This window comes from Hyaena hyaena, unplaced genomic scaffold (assembly GCF_003009895.1).
Source record: "Hyaena hyaena isolate Hyena2069 unplaced genomic scaffold, ASM300989v1 scaffold_103, whole genome shotgun sequence".
Lineage (NCBI taxonomy): Eukaryota > Metazoa > Chordata > Mammalia > Carnivora > Hyaenidae > Hyaena > Hyaena hyaena.
In genome coordinates, this window is record NW_024080735.1 from 3,161,947 (window position 1) to 3,180,700 (window position 18,754).

The 18,754-nt window shown below is 62.2% G+C and overlaps 2 protein-coding genes across 9 annotated transcripts in view; one reads left to right on the forward strand and one right to left on the reverse strand.

Annotated features, from left to right (window-relative positions):
• The window catches only part of COQ8A (coenzyme Q8A), a 40,630-nt gene extending 32,309 nt beyond the window's left edge, over positions 1-8,321 (forward strand). The window contains exons 5-15 of the mRNA XM_039235865.1: positions 1,895-1,969; positions 4,181-4,303; positions 5,220-5,305; positions 5,435-5,575; positions 6,002-6,083; positions 6,181-6,274; positions 6,407-6,548; positions 6,658-6,765; positions 6,846-6,911; positions 7,094-7,180; positions 7,576-8,321. Of these exons, the coding sequence (XP_039091796.1) occupies positions 1,895-1,969; positions 4,181-4,303; positions 5,220-5,305; positions 5,435-5,575; positions 6,002-6,083; positions 6,181-6,274; positions 6,407-6,548; positions 6,658-6,765; positions 6,846-6,911; positions 7,094-7,180; positions 7,576-7,860 (1,289 nt within the window). The 3' untranslated portion in view covers positions 7,861-8,321. The remainder of the gene's footprint in view (positions 1-1,894; positions 1,970-4,180; positions 4,304-5,219; positions 5,306-5,434; positions 5,576-6,001; positions 6,084-6,180; positions 6,275-6,406; positions 6,549-6,657; positions 6,766-6,845; positions 6,912-7,093; positions 7,181-7,575) is intronic.
• Positions 8,322-11,258: 2,937 nt separating this feature from the next.
• The window catches only part of CDC42BPA (CDC42 binding protein kinase alpha), a 292,087-nt gene continuing 284,591 nt past the window's right edge, over positions 11,259-18,754 (reverse strand). For 7 of the 8 annotated variants that reach the window (XM_039235880.1, XM_039235877.1, XM_039235878.1 and 4 more), the window contains 3 exons: positions 17,083-17,200; positions 13,198-13,355; positions 11,259-12,795 (listed from right to left, as the gene is read on the reverse strand). In XM_039235880.1, the coding sequence (XP_039091811.1) occupies positions 12,664-12,795; positions 13,198-13,355; positions 17,083-17,200 (408 nt within the window). In that variant the 3' untranslated portion in view covers positions 11,259-12,663. Of the gene's footprint in view, positions 12,796-13,197; positions 13,356-17,082; positions 17,201-18,754 lie in introns of those variants that run through there. The other variant, XM_039235879.1, reaches the window with a different exon arrangement.

Here is an 18,754-nt window from a genome sequence, read left to right on the forward strand (position 1 = left end):
GAGACTTTGGTGAAAGTCACTGTGGTTTGAAGGTTAACCTGCTTGTCATCACTTCCTTTGCAGAGTCAGATAATGCGTTGGGAGGGGTGAGGTGGGAGGGCAGCAGGGAAGTTAATGTTTAACTGGGGCCCTGGCCGCCCTCGGCTGTGCCCAGTGCCTTCCGCAGCTGGTAGGAGAGAAAACACCCTGGCGCCCGTGTCCCCGCGCCACCGCGTCCTGGGAGGGCCCAGGGGCCGTCGGTGGGTGAGCGGCTGCTTCCGTGGCTCCTGGAGCTCGGCGCCGCCCTGGCCCTGCTCTGCATTCTCCGTACAGAAGCAAAACTAAACGCCGAAATACCTCTAGTAATTTTTTTTTTTTTTTTTTTTTTTACCTCTAGTAATTTTCATACGTGAGAGCATGTGTAGAAACGATAGTACGTTGGCTGTTTTACTTTAAATAAGATAGAGGACACACATTCACTTCACATGCCACTGTTTGCTTTTTTTAAGGTGCCTACTAGAAAATTAAAATAATTTTTTTTTTGTTAAGGTTTATTCATTTTTCAGAGACAGAGACAGTGCGAGTAGGGGAGGGGCAGAGAGAGAGGGAGACACAGAATCCAAAGCGACTCCAGGCTCTGAGCTGTCAGCACAGAGCCTGATGTGGGGCTCCGACCCACAGATCATGACTTGAGCCGAAGTCGGACGCTTAACCGGTTGAGCCCCCAGGCACCCCAGAACATTTAACATGATGCACGAGGCTGGCATTGTGTTCCTCTGGCCGTTTGGAATGGGAGCAGCGACCGCAGCAAAGCTGTGAGCGCTACGGGTGCCTGGGCCTGTCGGGAGTGCCGCGCCCCCCCCTCCCGCCCCCCGCCCCCCGCCCCCCGCCCCGGGTGGACCGGTGAGTCCTGGCCGTGACCCATGGGGCAGGAGCTGGGGGAGGGAGGCTGCCGCCGGCGCGAAGATGTGTCGCAAAAGCACGTTTTAAGGTTGGTTACCTTTCTTTGATTTTAACAATTACTGTTTATATTTGCAGTTTATTTTTCACTAAGTAAAGTCTTCAGTAGGATACCAGCTTTTGTCACGCCGACGCGCACTCGCTGCGGGAAAAGTGGGGAGCGCGGAGGCTCATGCGGGGCTCCTGGCTGGCTAAGTGGCCCCCGCGGGTGTGGGCGCTGCTGCCCCGCGGTCTGCTGGCCCCGCGGGTCTTAGGGCGCCTCTGCTGTCCCTCCTGCCGGGCTCAGCGGGCTCAGCCGTGTCGCCTTCGCTCTCCCTGCGGGTGTGCGCCCCGCCTCGGCGCCCACCAGGCCCGGGGCCTGCTGTGTGGCCTCAGTGGCACGTGCTGGGCTCCGCGGGCCATTCTTGGACATTTGGGAGCAGGCACTTCAGTCTCTGGATGAAAGAGGTGTTAATGGACTTTGATGTTGAAGATATTATCTGCCCCCCCCCCCCAGGCCGTCTTTGGAACACCGGCTGGGGAGGGGGCGGCTCCTGCGAGTCCCCGTGGTTTGGACTGGGGACACGAGACCGCTTGCCTTCGCAGAACGCCCTGACTCCCACCGACGGCTGCTTCTATCACTGCAGGAGGGCTCTCCTTCCAGTTGCGAGAATTCTAGAGAATTCTCCGTTCCAAGGGGCGCCCGTGTGGCCAGGATGTCCTCGGCCCACGGACCATTCCTGGCACGTACTCTGTTCGTTCCCACATGGGCGTTTTCTTAGGGCCTGAGTGGCCGGGCTGCGTGGAGCTTTTCCAAAACAGCGGATGTGTATCTCCTGCCTTTCTTCTCCCTTTTCGTGATGTCCGGATGGTCTGCCAGGGTCCCTGGGAGTGGAGGGGGGGACCGTGGGGCTGCTCAGGGCCTTGTGGACGGGGGGCCAGGGGGCAGCCCCGCACCAGCGCCTTCTCCTTGCAGGTCTGGCCGTGGGTCTAGGCTTCGGCGCGCTGGCTGAGGTAGCCAAGAAGAGCCTCCGCCCAGAGGACCCCTCAGGTGAGCCGGGCCCTCGACTGGGAGGGCAGGTGGGCCCTGGGGGGTGGGCCTGTCAGCCCCCAGCCCCCGCCGGTGTCCCCAGAGTGCTGGCCTCCACTGCTGCCCCACATCCTGGGTTCTGTGTAAATGGAGCCCGGAGCTGTGCCTCTGCGGGGCTGCGGGGACCCGGCGGTCGGGCCGGGTTGGGTGCCCAGGGCTCCCCATTCGGCTGCAGGTGAGGGACGTTGGTGCTGGAGGAACAGACCCCTCAGGGGCCTTGATAATCCCCTGCCCCGACTAAGAGACCTGAAGTGGCCGCCTCTCTGGCCTGCGTCCCTCCGTCTGAGGTGGGATCACGATTCCTCTGTTCCCTGCCTCCCAGGGTCACTGAGGTCAGGTCACAACACTGTGCCACTGGTCTGGACAGCTGGCTGGGAGCTGTCCTCCGTCGATGGTGTGCCTCACACTGGCTGCTCTGACGCCAGGGCAGGAAGCAGCCGGAGGGGCCCCTCATTAGGGTGCGTGGCCGGCATGCATGGGCGTTGGTGGCTTTGCCGTACCTGGGGCCCCGGGGGCTGGTGAGAAGGTGCTGGTACACCTTCCGCTGGGGGGGGGATCCCCCAAATGTATTTGACGATCTGGGCTGGGTTCCCTGGCCCATTCAGGGGATGCCATCTCCTCTCTCTTCCTACGGGGACCCCAGGGACACCCCACTGTCCTGTTGTGCTGTGGTCCCCGGGGTCCTGGCTGCCAGCCAGCTGCAGGACCCCCTTGTGGGGAAGAGGGTCTCCTGGAGAGAGGGCACCGCCTGCCCCCTCGGCCCCCGAGTGCCGGCTGCACGGGACACCCCGAGTGTCCTTGGAAGGGCTGGAGGACAGGGTTAGTGAGGGGAGTTTCAGTGTTGGCGCTGAGCCACTTTGGGGGACAAGGCCTGGCTTCCTCTGATACGAGGAGCCTGTGTTCTCCAGGCGCAGAGCCCGTACCCCGGAAGCTGGCCGCTCTCCGACCCTTGGATGAGGCCCCAGGGGTCAGCTGGTGGCCTTGGCCAGGGAAGTGGTGACCCTGGTTGGGGTCACGGGCGCTCCCTGGGCTCGGGACACGGTGGGGTGGCCGGGCAGCTCCTGGCTGTGTCCCAGTGTCCCGAGGAGGCTCTGGAACCTGTGGCCCGGAGGACGCTGACGGGCGGGGCCCAGGCCACCCCTGGAGCGTGTCTCCCTAGCGGGGGCACCTCGGCCATGGCCTGGCCTCCCCAGGCTGCCCTCAGAACCAGCCCTGCCCGCAGGAGTGCGTACCCCGGGGAAGGGCTGCTCCGCACTGACCCCCCAACTCAGGAGTCCTACTGTGCGCTGCGGGGGCGTGTTTGCCTGGCCCTCTGCTGCCGCCCAAGGAGGGGGTGATCTGGGGCCCCCTCTCGGCCCAGCTCGGGGGCAGGTCTGCCGTCTGGGGCCCCGGGAGTGAGGAGCCAGTGGGTTTGTGGGTTCTCCCTGGGCTTCTCAATCTGCAAACTCTGTCCCAGGGCCCTAGTCCCCATGTCCCCCCCACCCCAGGCTGTCAGATGCCAGGCTGGACACAGCCCCCAGGGCAGCGGTGCGCTGGGGGATGCGCCGGCCAGGCCCCTGGGGCTGCAGGTGAGGAGGGTGCCGGGCGCCGCGGGTGCAGCCTTGGGGGGCAGGTCTGGCCCTGCTCGCACAGGCTGCAGGGCAGGGAAGGCAGCGGATGAGCTGCGGCTGGAGGAGCCGGGGAGGGGGGGGCCAGGTGCTGAACCCCCGAGTCCTCGCCCCGCACCCTGTGCCCCTGCGGGTTCCGGACAAGGGTTGTCTGCACCCCCGAGGTTACTGCCCATAAGGGGCCTCTGGCAGAGGGGGAGGTAGACCCCAGCCGGCTCTGTGGTGTCCTTGACCCCGTGCTCCCCTCCCTGGGGGGCTGAGCCCTCGCCGCGGCTGCTGGCCTCACAGTGACCCCAGGGGTGCTGTGAACTTTCTCCTGTATGTGGGGGGACAGTGACTAGTCTTCCTCACCTGGGCCCTCCCAGTGCCTGCCCCTCCCATCCCTGCCCCTGACTGTGCTCTTCAGGGGTGCGTGTGTCAGGCCCTGGGGACCGATATGGAGGGAAGGGCTCAGCTGTGCAAATGCGTGTGCACCCCCGGCCTCGTACCCCCCTCTCCGGTGGGGTGAGGCCCGCAGACACCCCGAGGGGCCACCTGCCCTGACCTGGCACCCACCCGCCCTCAGGGAAGAAGGCTGTGCTGGACTCCAGCCCCTTCCTGTCCGAGGCCAACGCGGAGCGCATCGTCCGCACGCTGTGCAAGGTGCGCGGGGCAGCGCTCAAGCTGGGCCAGATGCTGAGCATCCAAGGTGAGGGAGCCCTGGGGGTGGGGGGGCAATTCGACCCCGTTCAGAGGGGCCCCTGGGGGGCGGTGGGGAGGGTGCAGAGCTTTAGGCCGCTGGGAGGGGGCCCTGGGACTGGGGGGAACGGGTGTAGAGCTTTGGTCCCCGCTGGGAGGGGGCCTGTGGGGGGCAATTCGGTCCTGTTGGGAGAGGGTCTTGGGGGGGGAGGAGGGGGCACCCCCTGGGTGGGGGCCTGGGGGTGGGGAGAGCACAGCTGCAGCCCTGCTGGGAGCGGATGGGGGACGTTTCCCCGCACTCGCTCCTCCTGCTCCAATTCCGGCTGCGGACCAGCCTGCAGGTGTAGACGCTTCTGAAGTAGGAGCCCGTGGCCCATCGTCCTGCTTTCCGGGTGGTTTGTCACATCTGCGGGTGGTCCTGAGCTCTCCGAAGCGGGCCGGAGTCCGTGTGCCAGCACCTCTGCAGCCCACGGGTGTCGGTCGGAGGTGCTGGCGGGGACGTCGCAGGCCTGCCACCCTTGTCTCCTCAGCTTGCCTCTTGGGCTCCGCGAGGCTCTGCAGCCGCGGCCGAGAGACCTAGCACGTGTCACGGGCCTGGCACGTGTCCTGCCGCCGACGCCAGGGCTCCGGGGACTCACCAGTGCCCGGGGGCCCCAGGAGTGTACACGGGCTGGCTCAGAGTCCCCACATCCCCTTTGGAGCCTTCGTCGACGGCCCTTGGGGGCCCGTGTGCCGGGTGGGGGCTGCCGTGTGGCCTTGGGCCCTCGCTTTGTTGCCTCTGAGCCAGGCTCGCGGGCGGTGGCCAGGCGGGGCGGCCCGGGGCCTCCTTCCCGGGGTGTGGCGGGGCCAACCAGTGGCTGCTGACCCGGGCCCCTTCCTTCCGAGGGGCTGGCCCTCTGCGCTCTGACTTCCCTGGTACCTTCCAGATGACGCATTCATCAACCCCCATCTGGCCAAGATCTTCGAGCGGGTGAGGCAGAGCGCGGACTTCATGCCGCTGAAGCAGATGATGGTGAGGCAGGCGGTGCCTGGGTGGGGTTCTGGGTCCTCCGGGCCCCTCCAGGCCTGGGGGGGCGGCTGCGGGTGCCTCTTGGGGCGGGTCCTGCTCACGGCCCCTCCCCGGCCCCTCCCCTCCCGCCAGAAAACTCTCAACAGCGACCTGGGCCCCGGCTGGCGGGACAAGCTGGAGTACTTTGAGGAGCGGCCCTTTGCGGCCGCGTCCATCGGGCAGGTGCACCTGGCGCGCATGAAGGGTGGCCGCGAGGTGGCCATGAAGATCCAGGTGGGCACCTGGGCGGGCTCTGTGGTGTTGGGGTCTCTGCACCCTACACCTCGCCCACCCACCCTGTGTGCCCCCTCTCTGTGGCGGGGCCTGCGTCTCATTGTTTCCGTCCCCAGTGCCTGGGCGGCACCGGGAAGGATTTGTGGAGTGACCGGAGGGACAGGAGCCTCCCCTCGGGCTGGGAGGTGGGGGGACAGGGACAGGGGACAAGTCCGTGTCTGCTCAGGGGGAGGGGCCCTGACTGGGCAGCCATCCCTGGGGGTGGGGAGGTGGATGGTGGAGAACAAGTCACATATGGGGGTCCTGGCAACGTTGTAGGGTCCTAGCTGTCACTTGGCCTGGGGTGGGGTCCGGGCGGGATTCCCCTGGGAAGCCAGTGGGCAGCAGCTGCCATGTCTGCCCGGGGACCCCTCTGTCCCCCTGCAGTACCCTGGGGTGGCCCAGAGCATCAACAGTGACGTCAACAACCTCATGACCGTGCTGAACATGAGCAACATGCTTCCTGAAGGTCAGAGCAGCCATGGGTCAAGGGCAGGTGTTCAGGATGGGCTCTGGGGACCCGAGAGGGGCCCCCAGCCCACGCCGACCCCCTCCTCCCTCCCCAGGCCTGTTCCCCGAGCACCTGATCGATGTGCTGAGGCGGGAGCTGGCCCTGGAGTGTGACTACCAGCGGGAGGCGGCCTGTGCCCGCAAGTTCAGGTGCAGCGGGAGCTCCGACCGGGAGACAGGCGGCCCCCTGGGGGGTGAAGCTGGGGGGCGAAAGGCCCTGCAGCACTGAGGGGTGAGGGGCTGAGGCTCCGTGGCCGGGGTGTGACCCCCCCACCACTGCAGGGAGCTGCTGAAGGATCATCCCTTCTTCTACGTGCCCGAGATCGTGGACGAGCTCTGCAGCCCCCACGTGCTGACCACAGAGCTGGTGACCGGCTTCCCCCTGGACCAGGCCGAGGGGCTGAGCCAGGAGGTCCGGAACGAGGTGTGTCTGGCGGGGACGGGTAGGGTCGCCGTGTCCCCGGTGCAGCAAGGGGTGGGGCAGTGGCGTTTGGAGGAGGGGCCGCGGTGACTGGCCGCCCGCCCGCCCCCAGATCTGCTACAACATTCTGGTCCTGTGCCTGCGGGAGCTGTTCGAGTTCCACTTCATGCAGACGGACCCCAACTGGTCCAACTTCTTCTATGACCCTCAGCAGCACAAGGTGAGCCCCCCGGAGCTCCGCAGGGGGCGGGGGCGGCCCTGCTGCACCAGGACAAACCTCCCCCCATCACCTGCCCCCAGGTGGCTCTGCTGGACTTTGGGGCAACCCGGGAATTTGACCGATCCTTCACTGACCTCTACATTCAGGTGCGCAGGGAGGGGGGGCAGGGCCTGGCCTCAGGGTGCTTGGAGACTCAAGGCCCACAGGCGGGTGGGTGGGGGTTGGAAGGACAGTGAGGGAGATGGGGTGGGGGGGCAGCTGGGGGTCCCTGGCCCCGGGAGCGCCTCCTCAGGAGCTGCTCTTTGTCCCTGCTGTGCGTCGTCCCCAGATCATCAGGGCAGCGGCCGACAGGGACAGGGAGGCAGTGCTGAAGAAGTCCATAGAGATGAAGTTCCTCACTGGCTACGAGGTCAAGGTCAGCCCCACAGGGTGACAGGGGAGGGTGGGTGGCTGGTAAGGGGGCTCCTTCGTCCTTCGAAGCCGAACCTCGACTTGTAAACAGATGGAGGGGTGAGGGCGCCCTCTCCTCCGGCCTTGCCTCTGCCCTGCGCTCCACTCCTACATGGGCCTGCGTAGACGTGGAGCAGGCCCAGGGGAACGTGTAAGGGGTGGCATAGCCTCGAGGTCCCGGGAGCACAGCCCTGTCCTCTCCTGGCGGGAGGGGAGCACAGCGGCCTCCCCCGAGCCCTGCAGCTTCCTCCTGGTCACGGTCACCGCTCGCTCACCCGGTTAACCTGACCCTGCCCGCGCCTGCTGAGTGGCCTGCTGGGGGCGCCGTTCACCCTGTGCCCCGCCCCCTCCCCCCACCAGGCCATGGAGGACGCGCACTTGGACGCCATCCTGATCCTCGGGGAGGCCTTTGCCTCGGAGGAGCCCTTCGACTTCGGCACACAGAGCACCACGGAGAAGATCCACGGCCTGATCCCCATCATGTTGAAGCACCGCCTCATCCCGCCGCCCGAGGAGACCTACTCCCTGCACAGGAAGATGGGGGGCTCCTTCCTCATCTGCTCCAAGCTCAAGGCCCGCTTCCCCTGCAAGGCCATGTTCGAGGAGGCCTACAGCAACTACCAACGGCAGCAGGCCGCGCAGTAGCGGGCGAGGCGGGCGTCCACGCGTGGGGCTCTGGAGCCTCCAGGCGGGTTTATTGCCCAGAGGGTGGCGGGGCGAGCCGTCCACACTGCGAATGGGTGGAAAAGCTAAGGCGCCGCCTCTCCTCTCCAGACCCGGGTTTTTCCTGATGGAACGTTAGCCAGAAGGTGAGAGCATCCCCGCTGCCAGAAAGACTGAGAAACCCCTGGATTTTACGGACCGTGGAGACGAAGGCTTGTGTGTGTGCGTGTCTAGAATGAGGTTTGTTTTCTGCCCTTCCCTCCAGCCTGTGCTCTGAACAGGCCCTGCCCGCCGCAGGGACAGGGACAGCGCTGTTGTCCCTGTGTGGGAAGGTGGTGTTTGTGGAAGGAGACGATGTGCAGATGTCACCTGCTTAGCCCCGAGGGTTTAATTTTTGTACAATTCTTATAATTGTCTGATTTGTTTCAATATTAAAAAAAAAACCCACCACCAAAACCCCGCCATCCCAGTGTCGTTGTGTTCATTCTTCCCCCGGGAAAGGGTTAGGGTCCATGTCACACCCCTGCCGCCTCCAAACGTGCCTGGAAGGTTCTGTCCGGGTTTAACTGGGTGGGGGGCACTGTGTGCCCCGCACCCCCCCGCCTGCAGGGGCGCCCTGGGTCTCCGGGTGTCAGGAGACCTTCACGGGCCCCTTGCGGGGAGTTGGCCGCGCCTGCCCCCACCCGCTGCGAGCCTGCCTCTCCGGCGAGGCACCCGCTATGATGCGGCAGCGACACACTGAGAACAGTCGGAAATGTCAACCGCGTGCGAAACCACGGGGGGTGGGGGGGGAGTGGCTCTCTTCTCTGACAAGAAGTCACAGCCAGTTTCACCTTAACCTCGTTAAGAGCACCTGGCATGGCCTGTGTGTCCCCAGATGTGCCATTTGAACCGACCCAGGGGCAGGAACCGACCCAGGGGCAGGAGCGGGGCCCTAACTGTGAGAAGCAGACAACCAGCCACCACCGGGGTGGTACGGTCGCACATAACAGCCGTGGCGGGGGGGGGGGGGGGGGGCATCACAGCAGAGGATGGAGCGCGCTGCGGTGGAACTAAGTGGTCCTGGCTTACGCGAATCCGGGTCCTGCAGGGGGAGGGGGGTGGCAGAAGGCGGGATCCAGGAAGACCCGTCCTCTCCTCAGACCTTCTGATCTGGGAGAGAAGAGAACAGTCAAGTCCAACAGGTCCCTGTTTTATTGCGATACATCAAGTTCCGGTTAATACGAAGTGACGCCAGCATGAATCACTGGCGAGGAGTCATGTTACATTTCTGTGCGGAAGATCCACACCACTGTCTGGTAGCAGAGAATCACTTAGAAGCTTCCCTAAGAGTGAGGGCGTAAAACCAAACCAAAGGAAATCAAGAGTGAGCAGAGGCCAAAGCAGCGGCTTTCGCCTTCCACATACCCATCTGTCCGCATTCTAGTCCCAACGAATGATGCCACCGAGGCCAGGCAATACTGTACGATAATATTAGAATGAGAAAAACCCTAAGAAATTAATAAAAAGATGTTACTTTATCAAAAAGGCAGATCGTTTTTGTTTTCATGAAATTTCAAGGTTGGTTTTTGTCAACCGTCCCGTGACACAGCTGCCTGTGTGTGACAGTCGTCTCTGGGGAGGAGGGCTGGCCTGGCCCGCTGGCCCCAGCTGCTGGCGGATGACCGCTCGCGCCCACCCGGTCCCCCACCTGGCAGGACTCCGCACAGAATCCAGATTCGGGCGACAGTGAAAGTCCCAACAAGGAAAGAGGCTTCAGGACGCGCTCCATGAACTGGCGTGAAGCCCATCCGCTGGGCCAGGGCCGTGGGGGGCGGAGGGGGTCCCGCCAGTTCCCCATCTGACTGCTACTGGGTGCGCACCTCCATCCAGACACCTGCCTGGCCAGGAAGCCACCCCGTCTGACCGCCGCCCCACCCCTGCTCTGGCCCAAGTGATACCTGAGAGTCCTCATAAATGCAACCGGTCCTTTACCGAAGTGCGCATGGGCGCTAAGTGACAAACAACCTGACCGTACAGAAGGCAGAGGGAGGCCGAGAGCCAGCCTGGGAGTGACAGACTGTGGCTGTGAACATACCAGGAATTTCGGATTCTTCCTAGAAGCTCGGGTGCGAGTTGCGTGTGGGAAACTGACTGGACGGGCCCTTCCAGCTCGGGCTCCCACCCCTCCACCTGCTCCCGGGACCGAGTGTGCGTGGCCCACGCAGTAGGGCCGCGGAACTCTCCAGTAATCACTTAGCGAGGAGGAAGGCTTTTATATTTGGCAAAAAGAAATGTATATACATGCGTATAATTTTATATCCCCAAAGCACGAAAGTGAGATTCAGGAGAAGTCCGGGCTAGACAACGGGCGGACACAGCGCCAAACACCAACTTGGAGAGAGTAGGCCGCCAACCCCTCACAGCCTCTCCCTGCGAGCTCCTTCCGCACTGCCTGCCAGTCCTTAAAAGGTCCTGCTGACAACACATGACTTCGGATGGCGACGCCCCTTCTGGGATCTGATCGAATGAACGTCACTGTCGCCTCCCTGGAACCTGCCCTGGTCTTTTCTGGTCACTCTGAGAAGCTTCTGACAGGACCCGGTAAGCGCTCTGTGCTAGTGCTGTGTGTGTGTGTGTGTGCGTGCATGTGTGTGTGCGCGTGTGTGTGAAGCCCAGGTGAAGGCTGTAACCCCCCCCCACCCCCCGCGGTGTTCCCCTGCAGAGCCCCGCTGTGCGCTTCCCTGAGAGCCGGGCTGGGGCCCAAGCCTTCGGGGGCTCCCTGCTCTCGTCTGCCCGCTCGGCCTCCCTGCGGTGGGGCCCAGGCTTCAGGAGGGGGGGATACTTTGATCCTAAAAGCATCCTTCAATAAAGAAGCACCTACAGGTAACAAAAATTCACGAGTGGTTGTCAAAGTTATAAACTAACGGCTTAGTGTTAGTGTGGGTCCCCGTGAACCGCAGCAGGGCCGGCGGGGGAGGGGAAGGGTGCAGGGAAAGGGAGGGAAGGAGTTCGCGGAGCCACCGGGTCGGAGGGCGGGAAGCAAACTCACGGTCTGATCCTCGACACCTGGACCCTCGGAGCGGCTGGCAGACCCTCCTCTCCCCAGGGTGGGCCGATTTCGGAGCTCAGGACCCGCGGTGGCGAGGCCCGTCTGCAGGCCACCTGCCCGGATGACGCTTGAAAACCCAACCCCTTAATTCTCTGCTGCGACCCTTCTGCCACACAGCGATCCCCCCCCCCATCCTCCCCTCGTGGCCGAGCATCAGCTGAGCTGGGCCTGCGCTGGGGAGACGGGACGGCCATTCGGGGTCCCTGTGAGCTGAAGTCCTGAGCGGGGAGGACACCGCCTTTCTAGCTCCCGGAGAGTTACAGGTAAAAAGAAAACTTGACACAGGTTCTCGTTACTTCCAGGAGATACTTTATTTCTCTCTCCCTCCACTCACATGTGCTTAACCGGTGAGCTAGGTCTGAATAAGCACAGCTCTCCCGGGCGTGCAGCTCGCGGGGGCCAGGGCGGCGGGCGTCACGCGGGCACAAGGGACGCCGCTGGCCAGGCTGGGGGGGGGGGTGGTGGCCCGCGAGCTCCCTGCCCGCGCCCGGGGCCGTGCGCTTCTGCTCCCCGCCCGCGTGGGGAAGGGTATTTGGTTAAGGCTGTTCAAGTCCTTGCAGTTGAGGTTTTATTTTATTTGGTAGCGACACCCTTCCTCAGGCTTCTCCGCAGAGCGCGCGCCACCCTCGGACGGGGCCAGCGCAGGGAGGGCCCGGGTGGCCCAGGAGAAAAGCGCTCCTCGGAACATTTTAGGGGCCCTTGGAAGCCACGACATCCTGCGTCATCTCGACGGAAGGGCTCGGGACGCGGCGGGAAGGCGTTTCTACGACTCTCCTCTGCAGAAGGTGCCAACGGCGGAGAACCGAGCGGGCTGGAGTCCCGCCGCTGGAGGAGGCCGGTCTCGGAAGCACATTAGCTGTTCGACGCTGCTGCTGAGGCGGCTTCCGGGGTTACGTCTGCCGCCTGGGTCGCCTGGGTCACGGCCCAGAGCAGGGGACGCCAAGTTCCGGAATGTCTTCCTGAAGCCCCCAGGGGACCAGTGTGAGAGCCGGGCGGGGGCGGGGCGGGGGGAGGGGGGCTCTGACTCCTCAAGCCTGCGAGTGTCTACACTCGAGGCCTTCCTACCCTTCAAAGTACTGAGCTGGAGAACAGACAAGAAACAACACATTTCTTTAAATTAAATGCTCTCTCTTATATACGTATCCATCTTTTGTTGAATACAAGATGCTTCTTTTTACTATGTACATTCAGTATTTAACTCTACATTTGTGTACTTATTTAAACTCTGTATTGTAGTAAAATATGCCTGCTTTAGTGAATAAGGATTTACCGGCGACGATCGGGTCGACGGCCGCCACAGGCACCGGTGCCGCTGGGGACGGGGACACTCCCCCCCCCCCCAGGACACCAGTCTGCCTGATGTTCTCCCCGCGCCGCCACAGGATCCGTCTACTCAAGCTACCTGGGGTGTGGGGGGGCAACTATATGGAAAGCGACTCTAAGTGTACAAAATGGAATTGATACTCATGGAAGCTGCTCAGTGAGTTTGCCTTTGTGGTGGTTGCTGTGGGGGTGAGGGGATGGGGGGCGGAGGGGGCGAGGGGGGCTGCAGGGGCATCGTCCATGTTCCCGAACCCCCACCCTGCTCCTGCTGCCTGGCCCAGGGCCTCCCGGGCAGGGGCGGGGGTGGAGGGGCTGCGGGTGTTGGGTGGGGGAGAGGCCGCTCTGGCGCCGGCTCTGAGCGCCGAGGCCGCTCACGGGTCCCAGCCCCCGCGGTCCGTGCTCTCCAGGGACAGGCTCTTGGTCTTGCGGGGCGACGCGGGGCTGGGCGGGCTGCTCAGGTTGGAGCTGTTGGAGGCTGTGGAGTGCCGCGGGGAGTCGGAGTCCTGGGGGCCCGAGCAGACGGTGAGAAGCGGAGGCGCTCGATCCGTGAGCCGTCCCGCCCCCCCCCCCCCCCCCCCCCCCCCCCCCCCCCCCCCCCCCCCCCCCCCCCCCGCTCCGTGCGAGGAGCCCAGTAACGGAGCCCAGAACGTGGGGTCCGCAGTCCTCTCTGCAGCGCCCCCGCCCCGCCCCGCCGGGGTTCCCTGCTGCAGCGGAGGTCGCTCTCAAGTCTTTTTTTTTTTTTTTTTTTAAAAACCAGGCTTCAAGCCTAGCGTGGGGCCCGGTGCGGGGCTTGAAACCCCCACCCTGAGATGGAGCGCAGGAGGCCTGACCCGCTGAGCCGCCGGCGCCCCAAGTGCGCGAGTCTCTCCCCCCACCAGACATGGATGCTCCCCGCCCACACGCACCTCTCCGTCGAAGTCCCTGACCGGGGCGTCGCTCCCCTGGTCCATGCCTCCGGATGACAGGGAGCCCTCGGACGGCGACGGCACGGGCGGCCACTTGGCACTGTAGCTCCCCCCGGAGAACTCTCTCTTGAGGGCGCTGCCGTTCTGCGCCGACGACCCTGCAAGACACGGCCCGGGTGAGGTCCCTGTGGACGGCGTGCCTGCCCTGGGGCCGCCTGTGGGGCCGCGGTCAAGGCCGCCGCCTCTGCACCTGTCACTTAACTGCTGGAGGGTCTGCATAAGCAGCAAAGAACGGGGAGAAGCACTCTCCTTCCGAGGGGCGGAGAGCCTGGGATGCAAAAAGCAGGGGAGTTTCTTTAAAACCCCTAAAACCCGTTCCCCTTGGGTCTCCGCGCCGCCGAGGCACCACCAGGACGGCCGGGCACCGTTGGGAGGAGGGAGAAGGATGTCGCCCCCGGAAGTACCGGGTACTGTTCGTACCTAAAGTGCTCAGTGTTCCTATTTATTTTTTAGTTTTTGCATAAAAACGGTAACCTTGATGACCTTCGACGTCAGGACCCCTGGTCAGAGACGCCTGTGCCATGGTCTCCGCACAAGGGCTAGGCTGTCGCTGGCGTGACGAGCCCCCGTTTGGTTTTCCCGCACGGACAATTCGATAAGGGGGTCAGAGAGGGCCGTTTCAAGCACGTGGATCGCGGCCCCTGGACGCAGGCATCCGGGGCGGCAGAGCGGGACCCTGCCTACGCAGCCCTTCAGCCTCTTATGAGGGTTCCGGGACGTACCCCTGGCTGGGAACCATGGACTCTTCGTCCTTCCTCCCCGGGGACGCACGCCTTACTTCTCTGACGTGGCTCTTCTGGGCCCTTCAGTCACCTCACCGGGCTCCCGCGCCTGCCTCGCGCTCCAGGAGCTGCGCACGTTAGGGTTTGAAATCCTGTTACTCTGAGAAGGAGCTCCAAAGTGCTAGAGGCTTCCGTTGATCTGTTGGTTAACCGTGGGTCCCCGGGGCACCGGGGGGCTCGGCCAGCTGAGCTTCCGACTCTTGATTTTGGCTCAGGTCCTGAGGCTAGGGTCGAGGGATCGAGTCCCAGCTCAGGCTCCGCATGGAGAGGGAGGTCTGCTTTAAGGTTCTCTCCCTCTGTCCCTCCCCCAGCTTGTGTGCATGTTGTGCCACCTCCCCCTCCTCAAAATAGAAGAAAATAGTGTGGCCTTCTGAGTCTCGGTTTTCATTTGCAAATACTAACTTCTACCCCGGAGTTTCTGTGGGAACGAGCGCGCTCAGCACATGGACACGGATGTGACCCAGCAGGGCCTGCAGGTGTGAGCGCACTTGTCTATCTACCGGAGTCCCTCCTTCCGCGCTGTGATTATTTAGGAAGAAACTAATGCATCCCCCCCACCCCCCCCCAGTGATTTACGCTTTTTTGAAGAACTTCAGGAATGTTCCTTTCAAAGAAAAGACAATCACTCAATCTTAAACCATTAAAGCAGACCGCCAAAGGGGCCTGGGGACGGTCTGAGGACCGGTCCTGGCTGACTGAGAGCACACACTCGGGGGGGTGGGCAGCGAGGTGTCGACGGTCCCCAGTGGCCAGGTCGCTAATGGGAGCGCATCTTCCTCCCGGGGGAGGGCAGCAGCTTGGATGGAACCACGGCGGTCAACAGCTGTGTGTCGGGAAGCCATCCTGAGTCTGGCTGGTTGTGGAGACAGACAACGCAGTCCCCAGTTACTTCTCATTTCTCTCTCATCTGGCTGTCCTTCTGGAAACTTCTCCCATAAGCTGGAGTCTTCTTAAAGCCGGTGAGAGGCACTCATCACAGCAGATGCCCCTCGGGGATTCCTAGACAGGGACCTCATGGAGCCACGCCTGACAGCAGCCCCACAGCCCGGTCTGCAGCTGGGCTCTGCCTCACAGGTCCCGTCTCCACCTGCCATCCCACAGGGGCCTGGGGCGCCTCCCTGAGGCTGATGTGGACCCGGGTGGTGGCGACCCTGGTGGGAGCCACCTGGAGCTCATTTTAAAAGACCACATTTATCTACAGGTTTCTAGCATGGCCTGCCATGAATCCGGCGGGACAAATACGGACACATTTGTGGGTGGCGGGTGGTGGCCCTGATCTTGCTGGGAATGTAACACATTATTCCACAGACTCTTTCCTCAAATGTATGTAAAAAAATCTGGATTCTGAAAACTCATGGGCTAAAATATTACCGTTGTGATGCTCCGTGTGTTGAATCCGGGTAATTCACAGCGGTTATAAGGCAAACCTGTGACCTCGTTTAGCCACCATTAATTAGTAAAAAAAAAAAAAAAAAGTGGTCATCGCTTTTCCAACTGGCTGGAGTTTTCACTGTGGTCAGGGCCACACACGGGCCAGCGCATCTCTCAGGACATGGGCAAGGGCCCCCCCCGCCCCCAGCGGGTGCCCCCAGCCTGGCCTCTGGGTCTGAGCGCCGCACGGGGCCCCAGGGCCAGCGAGTCCCGTCTGAGAGGAGGTTACAGAAAGGCTGCCACCTCCACCTGCCCGTGAGGCCACCTGCTCTGGGCCGGGACGCTCAGGCCCGCGGGGCGAGGGACGCAGGCTTCCAGCCACACGAGGAGCCGCGGCCACCCAGGGGACCCCGCGCAGATCCAGCTTGGCTGCTCCCAGATCCCGGGCCCTCAGAAAGGGGAAAACCCAGGATCCTCACTTCGGTCCTCGCACGGCCCGGGGCCAGAGAACAACCATGGAGGGGGGACCCTCTGTCCATGTAGCTGATGTTCCAGAACTCGAGGCCACAGATACGTTTACTGAACACGGATCTGCCTCCCCTGGAGACCAGCTGCGGCCAGCCCCTCCCCTCCCCCCCACCAGCCACCACCCTACTTCCGAGAAAGTGACAGACAAGCAGATGATAGACTGTCTACATCGCCGCTTGTGACCCAGGAACAACCAAAGGTCCTCGCGAATTCAGTGGGACACGCGATGGTTACAGGTGGCTACATGGTGCCTCTGTGCACCCTGTGTGGACCAAGGAGGCGGAGTTCAGCACCCCTGCAATGGACACGCCACCCCGACTCCCCTCCGAACGTCCCTCGGCCGAGCTCCAGGTTTCTGCGGAAGCACCAGCAAGGCCACACTGCGGCTCAGGGGACAGAGGTCGACGGTGCAGCCAGCGCCACCTGGCGGCAGGTCACAAACGACGGGCCCCTGCGCCTGTCACAGGCCTGCTTCTGAGAAGCCGGTCTGTGACATGGACCCTGGTCTCCATTCTAATGTGTCGCCAGGCCCTCTGGAACCCGGGCACCTGTGGCTCACCTCTCGGATCCATCCCCTCCTCTCCCTGCAGAGTGGCTCTCCCCCCTCACTTCCCAGGAACACCCCCTCCTCTCCTGGCCGAGCCCCAGGAGGCACCGAGAGCCCCAGGGACTGTGCCTGCATCCCTGCCTGTGGCCCTGCCCCCTCTGGCAGCAGACGGACTGACCTTCCTAAGAATGTACACGAGATAAAGGTCCTGAGCTTCTAAGAAGACAATGTCCTACTCGCTCTGTGAGTCCCTGACCTGACCTTGCCTACCTCCTGTGTTTGAGTCACTCCCTGACACCACCAGGTGGCCACACCGGCCTTGTCTCAATCAAACACGACTCAGACACGCTCCACCCCTAGGGAAAGCCCATGACCTTCCCAGTGACTCTTAAGGGCGAGCCCATCGCCAACGCTACCCCGGTTACTCTCTGCGGTGGGGTTCCGGGCCCCGTGACCACTCTCCTAAGAGGTGCCCCCGTGCTTACGGGGCACACCCAGCAGGCCTGAGGCGCTGCGGCCGCCGGACATGCAGGGGTGCGAGCATCGTGGGCGAGAGAGGAGCCGGTGGGCCCCGCGGTCCCCCGGGGGAGCACTTACTTGCTGACAGGCCGCTGCTGGCGCTCATGGAGCGGCCGGGTTCAGGGCGGGATTTGGTGATAGACGGGATACTGACAGAGCCGCTGAACACGGCCCGACTCTCCTGAGGCCGAGGGTTCTGAAAACAAAGCAGAAGGAAAACCTCTTCAGCTGGAGAAAGTGATCTTCTGAGGAGACGTCTAATTTTCACTCTAACAAATCAACGATCTCGAGCGGAGTGGCACAGAACAAGGACCCGAGTCTATGACCCTGCCCAAAGGAAGCCGACCTCCCCCTGCTCAGGGATAAGTGCTTGTCCTTGTACTTATTGAAACCGTTATTAGCAAATAAAAACTCTTTCTATTGTGAGAACAGTAAGTAGAAGTTACATGGTTATAAGTGACAGCGCGGCGCAGAATTATATGGACGTTTGCAGATACCCGAAACGGAGGTTTCACTGCGTAGGAGGCTCTGGTCAGGAGAACTGCATTAGCTGATCAGAGTGAGCCCGTGCGGAGGCACCAGGCTGAAGGGCACGTTTTTCTCAAGGAAGTGCTTTCCGTGTGCCGCAGGGCACGCGCCTGCACACCCCACGCCCCGGCGGCTGGCAGAGCGGGGCTCGGGCCACAGGCAGCACGTCTGAAGCCATCAGAGCCGGGGTGAGGTGCTCTAACTCGGGAACACTGCTTTACAGAGTTTTCCATCAAACTGTGGAATGATTCTGGTGCTCCGGGTGGAAAAGTGGGCCGAAGGGTGTTGTGAAAAGTCACGCACAGCCAGAGAGGAGGCGTGAGGGACGGGCTGTCTGGACTTGGCTGAGAACTGAAAGCCCTCGGCCGCCCTGATGGGCCCAGACGTTTGAGACCAGGAGAGGCGTTGGGGCTGGTGCCTGAGAGAAGGTTAACGTCAAAGCCACGGACGCCGGGCGCAGGTCTCAGCGATAAGGACAACGCGCTGATGCCAGGTGAAGAACTCCAAGTCACAGGGCCACACGAAGGGGAAGTAGGGTGGTGGACTGGCTCTAAGTTCAACCGCTGCTGTTTTGGTTCGTGTATCAAATCTGCAAAGTCCATTTAATTCTTAGCGTGTTATCTGTTCAAAGCAAACGCTTTACCTTTTTATTCTCTAAGAAAATAAGACCGAACAAAAGCAGTGCCAGCGTCTTAACATTCACGCACCCAGAAGCAGCCCTCTAAGACACCAGTGACCTACGTGCACATGAGGCAGCAAAGGAAGGATCGAGAGATGGGGGTGTCAGTTTCAACCTTTACATTTTTATTGCTCCTGCTATAAACCTGAAAATACCTCGGTGCTGTCCTTGCCTACGGAACAAACTAGCCTAAATGGCAAAAAACAGCCTGTAAAAATATGCCAGTGTGGTCACACCAAGGCTGAAGTCACAAAAGACTGACACACAGAAGACATGTTCTGTGAGAAAAAGAAAAAAAAAACCCACACAAAAACGTTTATTGTTCAGTCAGCTCAGGTTCACCTTCGTTCTACAAACACCTAAGCTGCTGGTCTTTTTCACGTGGAAACACTTTCACTGACAGCAGTGTTTCTACTCACGGAGGACAGACCTAAACAACACGTGTCATCTTTCGTATGGAAAATTCTCGACCAATGCATTTGCACAATATTCCTCCAGACTCCACTCCCTGAAGTTAACAAAGCAAGCTAAGGCTGATTATTT